Source organism: Sminthopsis crassicaudata, chromosome X, assembly GCF_048593235.1.
Source record: "Sminthopsis crassicaudata isolate SCR6 chromosome X, ASM4859323v1, whole genome shotgun sequence".
In the NCBI taxonomy this organism is placed as follows: domain Eukaryota; kingdom Metazoa; phylum Chordata; class Mammalia; order Dasyuromorphia; family Dasyuridae; genus Sminthopsis; species Sminthopsis crassicaudata.
In genome coordinates, this window is record NC_133623.1 from 78,809,383 (window position 1) to 78,828,606 (window position 19,224).

Genomic DNA, 19,224 nt, shown 5'->3' on the forward strand with positions numbered 1-19,224 from the left:
TCCTGAGACCATAGAATGGAGACTGGAAGGGCTCTTAAAACAAAGACTATCCTTGCCAGTTCTGACATGCTGTGTTCCATAGTCTTCTTTTCCCCACCTTCATTCTATCTCAGCTCTGATACATTCTGTTCTAAATCCCTTGAAGCTCTCTGGTCCCCTCCCAGCTCCAACACTGTATTCCAAGATCCTATCTCTGACATGCTGTGCTTTACATCTGATACATTTCTCAGTATCAGTTCCTGAAGTGGGTTATGGAATTTCATTCCCTCCTGAAATGTGAAATCAGGAAGGGTTTCCCCGTAGGGGTCCTATGAGTCTCTGCCCTGTGGTGTGGGGAGTTCCTAACGGAGGGTGCCATCTTGAAAGCTTTCTTCAAATGGAAGTCTTGTTCCATGGGGGTGAGCTTTCCCCATAGAGGCTTCTGTAAATAGAGAGTCTTCATCTCCTTCCCCACTCTCCCAATTTTTATTAAAGCTCTGAGAGGCCGAAAACCTTTACTTTTTTTTTTTTTCCCTGTGAGGCAGCTGGGATTAAGTGACTTGCTAGGAGTCACACAGCTGGTAAGTGTCACCGAATGCCCCATACTTGATTTTTTTGTAACCCAGGGCCTAGCCCTAAGCCTTGTACTGTCTAAGAGCTTATAACTGATTCTCATTGACGTATCAGTGACTGATCATATCTAGTCTGCCCCTCAGGAGTATTTATATTTTGAGAGCTGATTTTTAGCTCGCCCTCTTCCAAAATAAATGTCTTCATTAGTTAAGTTTTAACTATTGATGCTTTGCTAGATGACAATGCCGATAATAATAACACAGTCTCACCTTACTGAGGCAGGCCACATTTAATCTTCATACTAATCCAGTGAGACTCCTGGCTAAGGATTATTATTCACAGGGCAGCGAGGTGGCAGAGTGGATAGAGCACCAGCCCTGGAGTCTGGAGGACCTGAGTTCAAATCTAGCCTCAGTTACTTTATACTTCCTAGCTGTGTGGCCCTGGACAAGTCAGTTAACTCCAATTGCCTCAGCAAAACACAAACAAAAAGAAAGGATTGTTATTTCCATTTTCCTGCTGGGAACACCGAAGCTCATAGAAGCTGTTACTTACCCATCTTGACACAGTTAATAGATGGCCGATCTAGGGCCTCACTGGAGAGAACATTGGATTTATGGTCAGAAGACTCCAGACTCAAATCCGGGTGTAACTTTGAGCCAATTGCTTAACTTCTTTAGGCCTCACTTCCCTTAACTGTAAAATGAGGCATTTTCAGTTCTCTTCCAACTCTAAGCCCTATGATCCTAGGACTTGGACTGGGATGTTCTAAAGTATGAAGGTGATATCTCTGAGGGAGAGGGGTCAGCACTGGCCGGGGGGTCTTGAGGACTCATGTTTACACAAGGTTTCTGACCCTAGCTGGGTGATTGTGAGTTTAGCCTCTTCGTGACTCATACAGGTTTATGGTAAGGAAGGCACTTTGAGATGCAGCTAGCTGATCCATTTCAGTGGTCCTTGAAGCATGGACTGTGGATTCTTGAGGTCCTTGAAACTTTAAAGGGGGCCTCAATGGAGAAAATTGTGCACAGTAACAGCAACATTGTGTGATATATCATCTCTGACAGACTTAATGCAGTGATGCAAAACAATTCCAATAGACCTGGGGTGGAAAATGCCAGAGAAAACTCTGGAATCTGAATGTAAATTGAAGCATACTATTTTCACTTTATTTTTTTGATGTTTTTTTTTTCCTTTTGGTCTGTTTCTTCTTTCATAACAAGACTAATAAGGAAATATGTTTAACATGATTTTACATGTATAACTTATTTTGAGTTGCTTGCTGTCTGGGGGAATGAGGGAAGGAAGGAAGGAAGAAGGGAAAGAGGGGAGAGAGGGAGGGAAGGGAGGGCTGGAGGTAGGAGAGGGAGAAAAGAAAATTGGAACTCAAAATCTTATAAAACTGAATGCTGAACACTATCATTACATGTAACTGGGAAAAAATATTAAGTAAAAAAAAAAATCAAAGGCGTCCTCGAGGTTTTAATTTCAAATCTGGTAACTGCTGCTAGATAAAACCCACATAAAATAAAAGCTCTTTGGGGAATCCTCAGAGGAGTACTGAGGCCCCAGAGTTTCAGAACAATTGATATAGTTGAGTCCTGGGCCTGGAGTCAGGAAGACCTGAACATTAATCTGGCTTCAGAACCTACCAGCTGTGTGATCCTGGACAAGTCACTTAACTGCTACCTGCCTCAGTTTCCTTGCCTGAAAAATGAAGCTAAGAAATATCATCTGCCTCCCAGAATTTGTTGTGAGGATCAAATCAGATAACATGTTTAAAGTGCTTGGCAAATGTTACAGGGCTAGAGAAGATATTAGTTAATATTACTTTTTAAAAGTTATGATAGATAGCAAGATGATATGTTGTTATTGCTATTTGTACTGCATTGTCAAAATACTAATGTTCTGGGAGCATTTTGGGGAGCTCAGGACCTTGTGTGTATTTCACCAAGATGAGCCCAATGCATCTGTACTTGCTGCCTTCTCTAATATCATTCCTTTTTTTTTTTTCCTTCTAAAGGAAATACCTGGAAGTCCATGACTTTAGGACCCTTCCCTTGCCCCTTTTCTGGTTATCATGGAGCCCCTTGATGGCTGCCCCAATGCCCAGTCTGAGCATGCACTCAATGGGTGTGCAGGCCTGATCTTGAGCCAGGCTAATGCAGAGATAGAAGTGGCTGGTGCAATGGAGCTCAGCGACCTGGAGCTCTCTGCTAAGGCAGACAATCATTCAAAAGAAGAAACGAGCTGGCTTAAGAAGAAAGCTAAAGTCAACAAGATTTGGAATTTTGTTAGCCGGAAGAAAGGGCCTGTGGTCCAAGGGAAGAGGCCCCAGTCCATGATTGTCTTTGGAGGCCCTGTGAAAACATCAGAGAACAAACCAAAAATCACTTTCATGGACCGGATGAAATCCATTAAGAGACTCCGATCATCTTCCAGTTTGTGCAAGAGTGCCACTCAGAGGAGTTTCAAAGCCCAATCTGTCCATGATTGTCTCAGTGACCACGAAGATGGTCTTTGGCAGAAGGACCTTTACAGAGTTAAGAGACTGTCAGATAATCAAAAGCTATTTCGTCACTCCTATGCTGGGCATACAGAGGGCCTGGAAGCCTGTTTTGAAGATGTGGAGTTGAGCATCCCACCCCCTGAGGTGAAAGCCAGTGATGGGAAGGGCTTCCAGGATGTTGCTATGCAGACAAATGAAGACGGGGAAATGATCCATCCTGGAGAGCTGGAGGACACAAAAAATGAAGATCTGAATGTTGTATCCCACTCCCCGCGGGCCGCCCAGGACTGTCGGAAGCGGTGCCAGACCCTCCCCCAGGATAACCGTCGCAGGAGGACCTCAGACGTCTGGAACTACCTGAAAGGGATCTCATTGGTGAGCAAAGAAAACCCTAAAGCCACCGAGTCAGACCTGGACAGCAGTTTCCAGGACATGAAGGGTGCGACGGGGAATTCAACTCTGTATTTGGACTTTGAGTTGGGCCGTGAAGAAAACCCTAGCCCACTGAGAAAGGAAAGCAGTACTAATAAGACCACACACTTTGGGGGTGTCTTCAAATTTTTTACCAACATGGCAGAAGTGGCCAGAAAGTGGCGAGGATATTCCCGAACAGCTTGTCAGGAAGAAGCCAAATCTTCATCTCAGCTGCAGGAGGTCCCAGTTTCCTTCTTGAAGAGGCTGTCACTTCAGTCTCCTGACTCGGGGATTTGGGATCATTCCAGTCTGCAAGCTTCCTCCTGGATTGGTGCTGGACAGCAGGGTCCAGATGCAGAATCTGTCCATGTCGCTTCTTCTTTGGGACTGAATGGTGAGACCCAAGGTTTGAGCCAAACTTCTTGTTCCCAGCCCGATGTTCCTATCTTCTCTCTCTCAACCCTTCAAAATGATGATCACATTTCAGCAGGCCCTTCTGCCCATCTACACATCCATGAATTCTCAGAAGTTCAGCCTTCTTCTCAAGACTTTCATGACAAGCCCCAAACTGTAGACCCAAAAACTCTTAAAGAGTCCTCTGAACCAAACCAAGCTATTGCGTCACAGCAGACTGTGGGCGAGTTGGCCTGTGAAGAGGGACATACTCATATTAAAGAGGAAGAGGAGGGGGAAGAGGATGGCCTTAGCCAGACTGAAGAGCAAGACTCTTTTGAGCTCCTGGATGAAGCAGGCCATTTGAAGTACAGTCCCAAGTGCCGCCCATTCCAGATGAGCCTGTGTACCATTGTGTCCCTTACTGAAATCAACAACAGGAAGGTAAGATGGCTGGCTTAGAGCACCACCTCTGAGGCTGTGTCCAGCCCTTTCACTGCATGCGTTCTATTTTAAGGGCCTCTTCTGGACACCCCCCAGGCCTCACCTTATTTTATTTTCTACCGTCTTCCAACTCTGGCTTCCTACATGCTGCCTTCTAAAACCTCATCTAGCACTAACCCTCAATCCTTCTGTGACTTGGGCTATGCAAAGCTTTTGAAACCTCAGCATTACCTTTAGTGTTCAAACCTCCTAGAGCCTCCTCCCATTCTGCCTGACCTCTCCAAAGCCCGCCCATTCACTTCAGGCCTCAAAGGATCTTCTGGAGGTCATCTATTTTTATCCTTGCCTCTTGGCAGAGAAGTCCCCAAGCCAACCTAAAATGATGAGTTTTTCCTCCTCTTAGAAATTCAGTCAGGTCATTTAAAACGGGCTCTGTGCCTACTCTCTGCCCAACATCAGGTCAGGCTGTACTGTGAGGAGGAGAAATCAAATCTCTTCCGTTCGGGAGTTGTCAGGTCTATTGAGCTGGGGACCAGGAAGCTGAGCAGTAAGGAGTGGGGAGAAACCAGACTCTGAAGGTAGAACTGAGCAAGCAGAAGGGCTAGCCTGTGGAGCGTGGTTATTTGGTAACTTTTCCCTTGTAAATGTGGTGACTGTGTGTCCATCTGTGGCAGCATGGTGCCTTTTCCCCTGCTTTGCTCTGGAGTCTTAAGTGCAGTGTTCACCAAAGGCCTGGGCGGTGGCGACTGTCCCAGACCAATGACATTCTGACCCTTTGAGCCTTCCTGATTTGTAGGCTACCAGACCCTAGTCGTCAGTGCTCTTGCTACCATGACAAGAAAGCCACATCTCCCTCAGCATGCTCACTGGTGGAACAATTAAGGAATGGTAGAAGGAACTAGGCAAAGATGTGTCCAGTGAACGGGAAGAGCTATTTAAAAAGGAAGAAGGAGATTGCAGAAAAAAAATTAAGATATCCTGGAGGAGGGAGGACCAGGGGCTTAGACTTTTAAGCATGGATTAGGGGAAATAGCAGGGCATTCTGCTACCCTGATGTTTGGGGGGAGGTCTGAATGTACAGAGGAATGTGGCTATCTAATGCAAGATTCCTTACGTGAGGATGTGAGAGAGCAAGGAATGCTGGATTTTTCCTTCCCAAGGCAATGGTCTTCCTTTACGAATAGGACAAAGAGTCACCTATGAAGCTTGGAGTGAATGAGTTGGTGGCTGTTGATGCAAGGAATTACTATAAAGTAAGCATTACCTGAGTTGCAGAATCAGGAACTGATAAGGACCTTAGCAATCATGAATTTGAGGAGTAGGAAAGCTCTTGATAACTTATCTGCCAATGGGGCACCAGGCTGTGAAGACCTCCAGTGAAGAGAGCCCTATCTCCCTCCCCAGCCCATTCTTCTTTTGAAGAGTTCTAATTCCTACCATGGACCCAGAACATACTCCCTTGAATTTTCTATCTTCTGGTTCTAGCTCTGGAATCTATTGGAACATAGGTCATCCTTCATTCCCATGACAGCCTTTTAGGTACTTGAAGAGATCTCTCATTTCTTCACTTCGGAGTTTTTTCCTTTCAAGCGTAAGCATTCCCAGTTCCTTCCATTGAACTTTGCCTGGCAGAGCTTCCATTCCCAGAAACGTCCTGGCCATCATTCATGCTCCCACTTGTCCATGACCCCCCTAAGATGTTGTGCTTCCCAAATGAAACTCAATACTCCAGATGAACTCACTCAGATTTTCCTGAGTCCAGGGCCACAGCTCAATCTATGGCGCCATAGCACATCACTCCCTTTTGTAATTTGGAAGTCTTAAAGAGTCACCTGGCTGTACTGAGCTCAGCGATCACGTTTCACAGTGTGTGGTAGAGGCAAGATCTGAATACAGGCCCTCCAACTCCAGAGACTTCAGCCAGGGGGAAATTAAAGAAAGCTTCTTGGAAGAGGCGACATTTGATTAGGCTTCTTGTCAGTTATTCAGGAATTCAGCAGGCAAAGAGGAGGGATGGCATTTCAGGCAGAAATAGTCTGAGGAGGTCAGCAGAGGGCCTATAGTCAAGGGTTCAGAAAAAGGGTGTCTGTGCAGTATGTGTAGTATGGAGAAAAAACTATAGGGGATAATGTTGGACAGGTCCTTTTCATTTTAACCTTGGTTTCATTTAATTACCCACCCCTACACACACACACACACACACACACACACACCCCTCCCTCCACACACTACATCCCCACACCCGAACACTAGCCTCCCTCCTCCCCCTACACACACACACACACACACACACACACACACACATACACACACACACACACACACACACACACACACCCCTCCCTCCACACACTACATCCCCACACCCGAACACTAGCCTCCCTCCTCCCCCTACACACACACACACACACACACACACACACACACACACACACACACACACATACACACACACACACACACACACACACACACACACACACCCCTCCCTCCACACACTACATCCCCACACCCGAACACTAGCCTCCCTCCTCCCCCTACACACACACACACACACACACACACACACACACACACACACACACACATACACACACACACACACACACACACACACACCCCTCCCTCCACACACTACATCCCCACACCCGAACACTAGCCTCCCTCCTCCCCCTACACACACACACACACACACACACATACACACACACACACACACACACACACACACACACACACACACTTACTTTCTGCTAGCTCCAAGTCATCAACATTTCACCACCCCTTTAGAATTCAATATAGGAACTCTTTCTTGGAAGAAGTCTAGTTCTGCCATCTACTGGCTTCCTGGAGAACTTCATGTATTGTCAGTGATGGTTGAAGAGTTTTAGATCTTTGAGGACCACATGAATTTGTCTTCTGTGTTGTCGGCAAGATGCCAGGGCCTCCCTGGCAGGAACAAGGGTCAAGTATAGAAAAGACCGAATTCCAAAGAAGCATGGCATGGATTGGGAGCCATGTGGCAACCAGGAAAAACAAAAATAAAATCAACCAAAGAACAACGAAGCCCTTGTAATTGATGTGTCTAATCAGCTATGGCTGTGTCTAAAAATGAACTCCTCGTTCTGCATCTTGAGTTTGTCACCTTTGTCAAGAGATGTCTTCCTGAGCCTTCAAAGGTCACTAAAATTGACTCACATTGGTCTTCCCATGTACCCGTTTCCAGGTGGTCAGTGAGTTCTCTGCATATCACACATTGGTCTCTTGACAGCCCTGTCTCTCCTCACCCGAATTGTTTCTCCATATGCCTTCAGAATGAAATTCCCAAGAATTTCCCATTCCTTGTGAGCTGGTGTCCTCTTTAGGTTTCATTCCATAAGATTCCATCTGTCCTTTCACTGAATACTTTGAAATCGGCTCTTCCCAAATCTAAAGTATGTTGTCAGAGAGAAGATGAAGGCTTTCCTTTCCTCTGTCACAAACTTGAGTGAGCATTTCCCCCCAAGATCCTTGCCATTTCTACTTCATCAAACAGTTCTTCCTCACTAGTATAAATCACATCCAGAATAGAGTTGACAGTGAAATTGTTGTTAAGGAGGGAGGAAAGAGTCAACATCTCTTCTCTGGAACCTATATTGGAGATTGCTTCTTTTTCATTTTCATTTTATTTACATTGTTGTTGTGTGTATATTGTTCTCCTGGTTTTTCTTATTTGCTCATGCGAACTGATAGAAATCTTCCCATATTTTTCAGACTTCTTCCCATTTGTCATTTTTTTCCGAGTTATAACATTTCATTTTGTCTGTTCATCCATTTACCAGTTAATAATCAGATATTTGTTCCGTCTCCTTTGCTACCAGTGAAAGTGCTGCCCTGAATATTTTTGGAGTGGAGGGGAATCTTGTTTTTTCTGTCTCATACCCCTTGAGTATTCCTATGCTAGTAATGGGATCTCTGGGTTAAGGGACATAAAAAGTATAGTCACTTTTCTTCCCATGATTCCTAATGGCTTTCCTAAGGCTCGTTAGCATTCACAACTCCACGAATAATGTATCAGTGGACCTTTCTTTCCACAGCCTCTCCAATAACGATTCTTCCTATCTCTTGTCCCCTTTGCCGGTCTAATGGGTATGACGTGAAACCTCAGAATTGTGTTAATTTGCATTGTACTTTGTCATGAACAGTTTTGAAGAGGTTTGTGTGTATATATATATATATATATATATATATATATATATATATATATATATATATATTCCTTAAGAGGTAAAAGTTCTTTTAAAGACTTTGTTAGCCAGGTGTGATGGTGTCCATCTGTAATTCTACTCCCAGAGTGGCTGAGATTGGCAAGTCTCTGACTTTCTGAGCAGCTCTCGTCTAGGCTGATGGGTGGTCATGCTAAGTCTTACTAATCTGATGAAATCCCCAGAAGTGGGGAAACCCTAAGAAGGAGGCAAAGCAGTCAGACAGCTCTCAGATTGCTGCATCCTTGCATCTTAATGTTCTCTAAGCAAAATATCACCAGTTCTCTAAAGAGAACCCTCGAGCAGCTATGGGATGCAATTGACAAAAAAATGGCTTCGGATTTGTGAGGACTTGAGTTCAAATCTCATCATCTCTACTGCTCATTACCTGAGTCGTCTTAGGCGACTCCCCCTCCCTGGTCCTCAGTTTCCTTCTCTGTCAAATGGGAGAGTTGCACCAAATGGCCTCTGAGGCCCCTTCCAGCTCTAGATCTTAAAGCTTAACCCTTCTGCCATCTTGTTCACCCTCCTCTACCTGTTCACCAGCTTTTCAGTGCCCATCTTAAACTAGAAATGAATATAGGACTCCATCTAGATTTAGGCTGGGGTAGTCCTTTGAACACAGAATGTTAGAGCTTTCCACCGATTTTCAGGGTTAAGGAAGTTGAGAGAAGAGGTTAGCGTGGTCTGGAATGACATTGACTAGCTGTGGAACTGTGGCCAAGTCATTTACTTATTCCAGGTCTCAATTTCCTCATGTGTAAAATAGGAATAATAATTGTATAATAAACTCCCAAGTCTCTTGTGAGGGTCGCATGAAATGATGCATATAAAATGTGTTCCAAATCTATGCAGGGCATCCCAAAAGTCAGCTATTTTTAGCTATTAACACTTTGGAACTACATTAAAGCTTTTGGGACATCCTGTAGAAATTAAAGATGCTAGTTCTGCTCCTTTTCTAGATGAGGAAACTGAGGCCCTGCTGTAGGTTGTGACAGGCACAGAATTCCACAGATACTGAGATTTGAACCCAGGAACCCTGGTTCCCAGTCAATTGCTCTGCCAGCCAGTTTGGTTGGCATCAGTTGTCATGAGGGCAGTTGTGAAGCCTCTGCACGGTGAGAGTTCACCGCTTGCTGTCCACAATGGGCCCTGGGAATGGGACTCTTCCCTTCACTGAAGAAGCTTATAATCTTATTAGGCTCCCAGGGACTAATGCAGAAAGGAGTGAGACAGGACTTTCAGTTGGGTGACGAGGAGTTTATTAAGGAAGTTTATCACATCCAAGTGGCCATAACGCGCACTGTGGCCAAAGCCAGTCTCCAGCAAATGCAGTCAGAGGATGTCAGCCCCGGAAAGGCCCTTAGGATACAAGATGTCAACTATCTGAATTACAGAATGTTCTTTCTACTGGAGGAAGGGACTCAGTGGTTGCCTAGTTCAGCCTCTATGGTATATTCGCAAAGTGCCTGCCCAGTCTCTGCCTGAAGCCCCCTGGGGAGGGAGAGTAGTCCCCAGCTGAGGGTGTTTCTGCAACTTCATCCAGAAATGAAGCCACTATCTTCCTCTCTGGACCTCTCACTAAATGCTCCCACCACCATAAGTCAAGAGCTAGAAGGGACCTCAATGGCCATCCCCCCCCCCCCATTTTGACAGAGGAGGCCCAGGGAGGTAGTTATTTGCCCAAGCTCTCACAGATAGTTTTTGGTAAAGAATTCAAACATTGGTCCTCTTGCTTTTGAACCCTAACCCTAAATGCGCCTCCCGACTCTGTGGTGATTGAAAGTGTTCAAAAGGCAATTTCTGGGTAAGTTAACAATTTTATTAATAACGCCAGCACTTTAATAAAAGAATGGTCATTTGGCCGCCTCTTTCTTAGGTGAAACATAATGGTAACAGCTGGCGCACAGCTTTTCTAATCCCCTTTGAAGAGTAGGTGTTCCCGATCAACCCTGATTGGTTAATAGTTAATGAGAGAATAAATTTTACAGTAAGGGGCTGGACCTGAATTTTATGTTATCTCCTTCTTAACTAAGCTCCCATCTAGAAGTATCTGTTCAGAGTTTATGCCCCATCCCAGGCTTAAGAAGAACACAATAGCTCCCCCACTTGGGTGGGGTCTGTCAGCAATGGCCTTCAAGGGACTTTAGAAAAAAGAGGGGAAACTCCAGATTGCCCCAAATCATGGGTTATTAATAATCATTTCTCTCAGCTCGACTGCCAGTGCCAGCGGGTTCTTAATAAAAACAGATCACCAAATCTGACTGTAAAAAGGAGATTGAAAAAAAAAAAAATATATATATATATATATATACTTCCTTTTCTTCATTTCAGAATATATATATATATATATATATATATATATATATATATATATATATATACTTCCTTTTGTTCATTTCAGAGGTGGACTGTGGGTATAGAATACTGTATATGCTGTCTGACATGGTTGGGATGTGGTTTGGTTTTACTAAACCTGAACTCATTTCTTTCTGAGGAAGGGAGGGTTCAATTCAGAAATGAATGGGATGCAAAAACAAAGTTCTCAATGAAAATAAGAATAAAATTAATAAGAGGTTACAGGTCCGGTGCCCTATTATTTAAACAGGACTTACTGTGGCCTTGAGTAATGGAAAGAGCTCTGGGTTTAGAGTCAGGGAACTCCAGTAGTCCCTAGCTGTGGGACTTTAGGCAAATCTTTTACTATCTCTGGACCCCACTTCCACATTTGCAAAAGGGGGTAATGGCATGTATGCAATCTAGTTTTGAAGGGTGATATGAAGAAGTTCTATAATAAACCTCGCTGACAGAAGAACTGGAATTTGTCTGGCAAAAGCATTATGGCAGAGAGGGTAGAGATTTTGCCTCAGAGGCAGGAAACCCTGGCTCTCCTGTCCTAGTGACATCACAAGTCTAGGCCCTAGAAGGTAACAAAGGTAAGCAAAGTGGGAAGACCTTCTCAGGCTTCGACAGATGTTGTGTGAAGACTTAATAGTTGAAACTGTTAATAATCTGCCTCTGTTTGACTACCTTTCAATTCTCTGCATCAGAAAGTTTAGCAGAAAGTCAAATATTAGAATCAGGGGCCTAGATTTCAATCCCAAGTTTCTGACTTAATGACTGGGATAAATCCATCCCTACACTAAGCTTTGAAGACCTCCTCTATGGAAGAAGAGCAAGGGGGGGGGGGTGATAATCCAAGGCTTATGTGAAAAGTGCTAGAGGGGCTGGGTGCCAGAGAGCTTTGAAGAATCTGAGGGGGGCCGATTTGCCTTGTGACTACTTTGATGTAGGCACTACCAATGGGGAAATGCCCTTCTCCAGTGCAGGCCATCCCTTCTCTGCAACTTAATCTGAGTTGCCTAAAGTACTGACAGGTAGGTGACTTATAACTGGTCACACAGCTAGTATGTGGCAGTGGAATTGAGCTGAGGCCTTCTTGACTTGGCCTGGGGGGAGGCCAGCTCTAGCCATTGTGCCATCTTACTCTCATATTTGTAAAAAATAGTCATGTCATCCACATTGCAACTTTCCCTATTGCAGAAACCCCATCAGCGTCACAAATTAAATGGGACTTTTATTGGGGGGGGAGTGTTGCAGAAGCCTCAAACATGTGAATGCTGGCAAATGACGCAAAAAAGATTTAGAAACTCAATATTCCAAAAGAAAAAGAAAAGATTAAAAACAACCACCACCCCAATTGCCTCACAAAAGAAAATAAAGATTTAAAAGAAACTCCTAATTGCATAAAATATGTGTATAGTATTGTATAATTTTAACACGTGTTATCTTTGAATACTATCATAATTCGGCTTTGTTTCCTCTAGTACAAAGGGAAAGCCAAAACATTTAATGTAGATTTTCTAGATTATGCTGTATCCCTAACCCTGCAATGTGGAGGGGCTACCTGGATATGCATGGGAGTCATTAAGACTAAGAGCTGCGAGGGACCCATCCTCTGTATCATAACCAGAAAACTCAGAGGCTAAAGGAGGCAGCTTGGCAAAAATGACTGAGTCGGGTGGCTTGACCCCAGGCTCCATTCGCTTAGGCTGTGTCCCCACTATCTTTCTTTCACTTTCTTTTCTTTTTCTTTTTTTTTTCCCCTGAGGCTGGGGTTAAGTGACTTGCCCAGGATCACACAGCTAGGAAGTGTTAAGTGTCTGATACCACCAGATTTGAACTCGGGTCCTCCTGAATTCAAGGCTGGTGCTCTAGCCACTGCGCCACCTAGCTGCCCCCTTTCTTTCACTTTCAATGCCTCCCTCACCTCTGAGCTTTTTCCCCTTCCTCTGTGCCCTGCCTATTCCCACTTCCATTGTCCATCTGTCTCCCCTTCCCCATCCCATTCAGGAGCAGATTGGTAACTGGTATGTCCTTGCTTTGCAGCCATCTTGCCACCCTCCTCACCCATCACCGTCACCACCATCCTTCAAGGTTTTGGATCGATGCCATTCTTTACCCCTTTCTCAGAGTATACCCATGGGGTTGGACCAGATTGGCTGGAGGAGACGCTTGCTTCTCAACCCAGGTAGGTCCCCTCGGGTCTTGGTGCTTTGGACACGTCTGGGTGGGCCAAGACCCTCCTGGGTCCTGTTTGTCCCCCAACAACAACTAGTAGTCATAGCTAACATTTAATAGTACCTACATGTCAGGGTAGTGTCAGGGGCCATGCTAAGTGTCTTCCCAATATTCACAACCAAGTAGGTACTCGTATTATTTTCATCGTACACTTGAGGAAACTGAAGTAAACATGTAGAGTGACTTGCTGAATATCACCTAGCCAATAAGTATGAGGCCAGATTTGAACTCACATCTTCCCGATGATAGGAAATGGGGCCTGGAATCGACTCTGTTGTCATTTGACTTAATTTGCCTCAGTTTCCTTATCCGTAAAATGAGCTAGAGAAGGAAATGGCCAATCACTCTGGTATCTCTGCCAAAAAGCCCCCAAATGGGGTCACAGAGAATGGGCTGAACTACAAATAGCTTCCTGACTATAGGATCCCCTGCCCTGTCTAACTGCCTTGGGATAAATTCATCTCTGTACCCCCTTCCCTAGGGCTGTTTCTGCTCTCCAAAGGCAAGAGCATGTGTTTGAGAGTCCTCCAGCTTGGATTCTCATCCAGGCTCTGCTATTAATGGCTCTTGGCACTTTAGAGATGCTTGTGGGCCTCAGTTTTCCTCTCTATAACAGAAAGGACCTGGACCAGTTTGTTTTTTTAATCACTCTTCCAGCTCCAAGTTTCTTTTGTTCTAAGGCTTTTTCCACTGTGGACATGCGAAGATCCTAGCCTCTTAGCTCTCAAGCTGGAAGGGACCTTTGAGGTCATCTAGACCAACTCTCTCATTTTACCGAGGAGAAAACTGAGACCTGTGGGAGGAGAAGGAGAGGGGGAAAGAGTTGACAAGAGCTGGGAAGTAACAGGTGGGAGCTATTCCCAGGGCCTTGGACTATGAGGACCTTTGAGTCCCAAGTGTAGACCTCTCCTAGGAGTACTTTTTCAGATACAAACCCCTCTGGGAGAGCAAATGCACGGATCCTGAGTGGGAGGCAAAATGCAAAAATGGCCTTCTTTGAGAAGGGCCCAGGTAGGTCTGGGCTTGGCCTTGGGTCTCCTGGCTCTGAGCTCCTGGCCTGTATGTATAGGAAAAGGTGAGTGGAGATCAAGCAGGACTTAGAATGGCTAGAGAGAGGGAGCAGGTTTAGAGACAAGAGGACTCAGGTTCAAGACCCATCTGTGACACATCTTTGCTGTATGTTGTTGCACAAGTTTCTGACCCTTTTAGCGGCTTAGGCCCCGTTTGAAGACTCCGACTTGGACAGCAGGTGCTTATGGGCTTTGGTGGAGGCAGTTTCTTCTCTGGGAGCTCCTCCTACCAATGAGACCACACATCTGGCCAGGCTAAAGCCAAAGAGAACATGGAACAATAAATTCCACTTATATATTTTGACATAAGGTAGACAAAGGGTTTTCCTCCGTACAACCTCGTGAGCTAGGCAGTGATGCTAGAGCATTATCCACTTGCATTTCAGAGGCAGAGTTGAGAGAGGGTCCATTAGATTGGAGGAAGCTCCCTGAAGGCAGAAAGAGTCTTTTGTCTCTCCCCAGCTCTAGCACACTTCCTGGCATACAGTCGAAGGGCCAATCTAACTCTGATTTGAAGTCTGTGACTCATTTCTTCCCCCAGAGTTGGCAGGTGTTCCTCACAGGTCTCCCATTGGCCCCAAGGTAGGCCAGAAAGTGTTCCTAGCATCCGTTCAGCTACCAATATCCTGATTCCCACCAGAAGCTGGTAGTGGGCCCAGTAGAAGGCCCAGTAGGGATAGATGTAATCCCCAGTTAAAAATGGGGTGGCGTGAGGGATGTTATTTATAGGTCTGGGGTGAGACATATGCCCCTGGGAGCTGGCAGGCCCCACCACCATCACCATTACCATCACCATCAGCTTAACAGCTTGCTCTCACCTTAAGGATATAAGTGGCTCCCACGTAGCAGCTTCCCTTCTCAAAGTCCCAGCCAGACACCCTTGGCTAAAAATAATCCTGGGGAGGATGCTGACATCAGAACCCTCTTTGGGAAGCCAGCTTCTATCAGCTCCTCCTTTCCAGGGCCAGCTCCAACTGGGTAGGTAGATAAGTGCCCACAACTGGCCAGTGTGGATGAGTCAAGTCTGTGCTATCATAGAGATGCTTTACTTATTATCCATAATTATACAATTGATCATTATCGTGTTGTTCTATTAATCCTGTGTATGATAAAATGATAGTGTCGATCAGTGTTTCTGTAGCCCTGTGAGATCCACAATATTTTCTTCATACACCGACCCATGAGATAAGTAACATGAGCCTTCTTTTCTCCATTTGGAAGATGGATCACAGATCACAGATCCTAAGAGCTGGAAAGGGCCGCCGTGGCCATCCAGTTCAACCCTACCCAACAAGAAACGTTCCCTATTACATCCCTGACAAATGGTCGTCCGGCCTCTGCCCGCAGCCCCGGCCGCCCCTTCAGCTTGGGGCTGATGTTCATCCCGAAGAACGTTTTCTACCCATTGAACACAAATTTGCTTCCCCATAATTTCCACTGGCTGCCTCCTATTCTGCCCCAGGGGACAAGCAGAACAAAATTACCTCCCCCATCCACTTGACAACCCTTCTTCCAGTGCTTCTAAGCACAACTTTCAATTCAGAGCATGCTTTCTCTTCCCCTCCACCCTGGCTCCTCCACTGCATGTGCCCAATGCCCTGGATGACATCCAAGCCCAGGACCAAGAATTGAGGGAATTTCATTGTTATATTCCTAGAAGCAAGCTCTGATCTTCCCAGTGTAACCAGAGCTCACATTAGCCTTTGCCACTGCCACATCATATTGCTGTCTCCTGTGGAGCTTGCAATCCACTAAGAACCTCAGATTTTTTTCAGATCAATCATGTCTCTCTCACATTGTGCTTCTGATGTCATTTTCTTGAACCCAAATGGGATGCTTTGCTTGGACCCCCTATTGTTTCACTTCATTTGATTCAGCCCAGTTTCCTGGCCTGTCAAAATCCCTCTGAATCCCTCTCTGTCCCTCCCATCTTTGTCAGCTGCCATTTGGATGAGGCTCCCAGCTCGGCCGTACCTTTATTTCAAGCATGGCTGACGACGTTAACTAGCTCAGGGTCCAGCACACGTTCTTGGGATATGCCATTGGATGCCTTCTTCTAAGCTGGTATTGAACTTCTAATGGCTGCTTGTTGAGCTCATCCATCCTGGCAGCTCAGAGCCCACCTCACTGGGACATATCCAGCTCCTCTCCCCCATCTTTTCCACAAGAATAGTACGAGATACTTTATCAAAGGCTTGGCGAAAGTCTGGGGAAATTACAACGATTGCTCTCCTCCAATCTCCTGGTACAGTTGATGTGTGAACAGGAATGACTTGTGGTTTTCCAGCGTCTCTTTGAAGATGTGGCCTGGCCCTGGGCTTGGTGTCAGGAAATTGGGGGTAAATTGATTGGACCAGATGACTTCTGGGGTTCCCTTCCAACTTGAAATCTAGGACTCTGTGACCTATGGTCAAAGGTAAAACTACAAATCTTTTTATCTGGGACAAAAACAGTTTACTAGTTCTCTGGGCCTTCTCTTGTCCCCAGAGAGATGGCGTAGCAAGCAGCAGAGGATGAGGTTAGATGGGGAAGCACTGTGGGTCCTAGAGCGTCTTCAAACAGACGGGCCAAGTGCCCTTGACAAGGAGGGGAGCTTCTGCGAGACCTCATTTTTCCTAAGGAGTGAGAGTCCTAGAGAGCCACAGCAATCTTGAGCAGGGGGTCCAAGCTTCTTTCAACAAGGGGAATTGCTTACTCTATCAGGAATTTGGCTTGAGTAGGCAGGGAAGTGACCTAGATCGCCTCTTTTCTTACCCTCCCCTCCAGCTCTGAAAATAAGGCTAGTCTGGAGTGAGGGGCGGATAAGGTGGCAGCCTGGGGCACCTTAGACCAAGAGATTCAGGGACCAAGGGTGTCCACTCTCAGGGTATGGCCTGCTCCGGTGATCTCTGTTCCCACCCCACCTCCCAGCCTCCCATCAGGCTCAGAATGTTCTTGTGTACAAAGAATGGCATGCTCCGTTCTGGGTTTTTGGAAATCATTCTTCCTACTAATGTCTTTTTTTTCTGAGGGCAGTTATGTGGGCAGCACAGCCTGTACTCAACCAAGAATGTACTCAAGGACTGGGGGGCCCAAGAAGATGATGAATCAATCCCAGAGGACACAGGGCTGGGAGACTTGGCTGATGACTTCAATTGAGCAGGCGGGAGAGGACTGAGGCTGTTCTCCCTCCAGAATGTCTTGCATCCCAGAAAGTGGGGCCCCAAGACAGGAGGGGAGAGAAGGGGGCAGGAACGGTTTGGACAGAGAAAATGATGAGAGTGCTAAAGAGGTAGTGTAGTGCAGCAGCTAGAGAAGTGGCCTTCTTCCAAGAAAGGCTAGGGTTCCACGCTTGCCTTCAGCACCTGCTGGCCAGCTGAGCCTGGGCACAGTGCTAAATCTCTCGAGGTCCTAGGCAAGCTTATGAAATCAGAAGTTGCAGGGAAGGGACTCATCTGTATTGAGGGAAGGAGTTCCCTATACACATGAATTCACAAGCTTGGTTGTAATCAGAATAGTATATGTAGCACCTATTACGTGCCAGGCAGTATGCTAAGCTCTTTACACATTTGATTTCATGGAGTCTTCACACCAGTGCTAAAAGGTTTGTATTCTCTGTTTTACAGGGAAGAAAACTGAGGCAAATAAGATTAAATGACTTGCTCAGGGTCACACAACTAGTTTATGTGTCAAGAGGTAGGATTTGAACTCTGGTCTTCCTGACTGCAGGCCTAGTACCCCATGCCCCCTAGTTGCCTGCAAGAACTCATACTTTTCCAGTGTTTTAAAGTTTCCAGGGTAACTTCTGCCCAAAGATTGGGGGGGAGGGGTGCAGAGGGGAAAGAAGTCAGAGAGAAGTAACTTAGCTGTGGTTACACAAGTCATGTCACTGTTTTCACTACCATCCCATCAATGCTAAAGGTAGAGAACTTAGAGATCACTGAGGCCCGGTCCTCATTTTTACAGATGAAAAAACTCACTAAGAGGTTAAATAATTTGCTCAGAGTTGAAGGTGTGATTTAAAATTAGCTCTGCCGTTCCACGTTCTAAGGCCTCTTCTGGCTCTGACCGTGTCTGTCCAGCAACTGGCCCAACCTTGGCACGGTGCTGTAAGGTCAGCTCAACTTCCCCAATTATTTCACATCTGTGGAATAACCACAACAAACCAACAAACCGAAGCCATGCTGAGCTGGGCCTGAGCAGACCCAGCTTTCTCTTCCCAGATCAGGTCCCATGCTCCAGCCACTTTCAGCCATTCTTCCCCCAGAGTGGCGTGGCCTGCCTGCCTAGGGCAGGTGGCTGGCCAGTCTACCCGTCCCGGGGATGGCCGTACCACTTGATGACTGAGTCTGATGTGCCATCACGTGTATCCCTCGAGGCACTTCCTTGGCGGCCTGGTGACAGAGCTAACCCAGTAGGGGCAGGAGCTGAGTTTACATAGCCACTCCTAGCACTTGCCAACTGTGTGTGACCACAGGCCTGTCCTTTAACCCTGGGAGCCACATCTTTAGGCTCTACATGGCTATTGTGAAGCTTCAGCTATGACATTTTAGTTCCTCCTGGTGGCCCAGAGGTGGGCGAGGACTTGGAGAAACCCGCATTTCTTTTCGTGTTATTCCTTGGCATTCAATCTTGGGCCGTTGACAGACTCACCAGACTCCTGATGACAGAAGGCCATTGGGGATGTGGGATGTCACTGTCCTCTCTCTTGGCCTTCATTCCATCATGTGAATTGAAGGGCCTCTAAATTACCTTCTAGGTGTGACATTCTGTGTCTTTACTAAGAGAAGCATGCTGCTTTAATGAAGAAAGCACTGGACTAGGCAGGAGGCCGGATCCACCATCGTGCCTAGACCAGTGCTTGGCATATAAGGCCTTAATAAATACTTGTTGTTGAGTGACAAATGTGGAAATATGTTTAAAATGATTGTATAACCTATATGTATAGTCTACATCAGCTAACTTGCTGTCCTGGGGAGGGAGGAAGTAACGGAGCCAGAGAGAAAAATTAGGAACTCAAAATCTTACAAAAGTAAAT

General features: G+C 45.9%; 1 protein-coding gene across 2 annotated transcripts in view; it reads left to right on the forward strand.

Moving 5' to 3' along the window:
• The window catches only part of ARHGEF9 (Cdc42 guanine nucleotide exchange factor 9), a 262,559-nt gene that overhangs the window by 25,835 nt on the left and 217,500 nt on the right, over positions 1-19,224 (forward strand). The window contains exons 3-4 of one of the 2 annotated variants that reach the window (XM_074278057.1): positions 2,576-4,312; positions 12,946-13,087. In XM_074278057.1, coding sequence (XP_074134158.1) covers positions 2,633-4,312; positions 12,946-13,087 — 1,822 coding nt within the window. In that variant the 5' untranslated portion in view covers positions 2,576-2,632. The remainder of the gene's footprint in view (positions 1-2,575; positions 4,313-12,945; positions 13,088-19,224) is intronic. The other variant, XM_074278058.1, reaches the window with a different exon arrangement.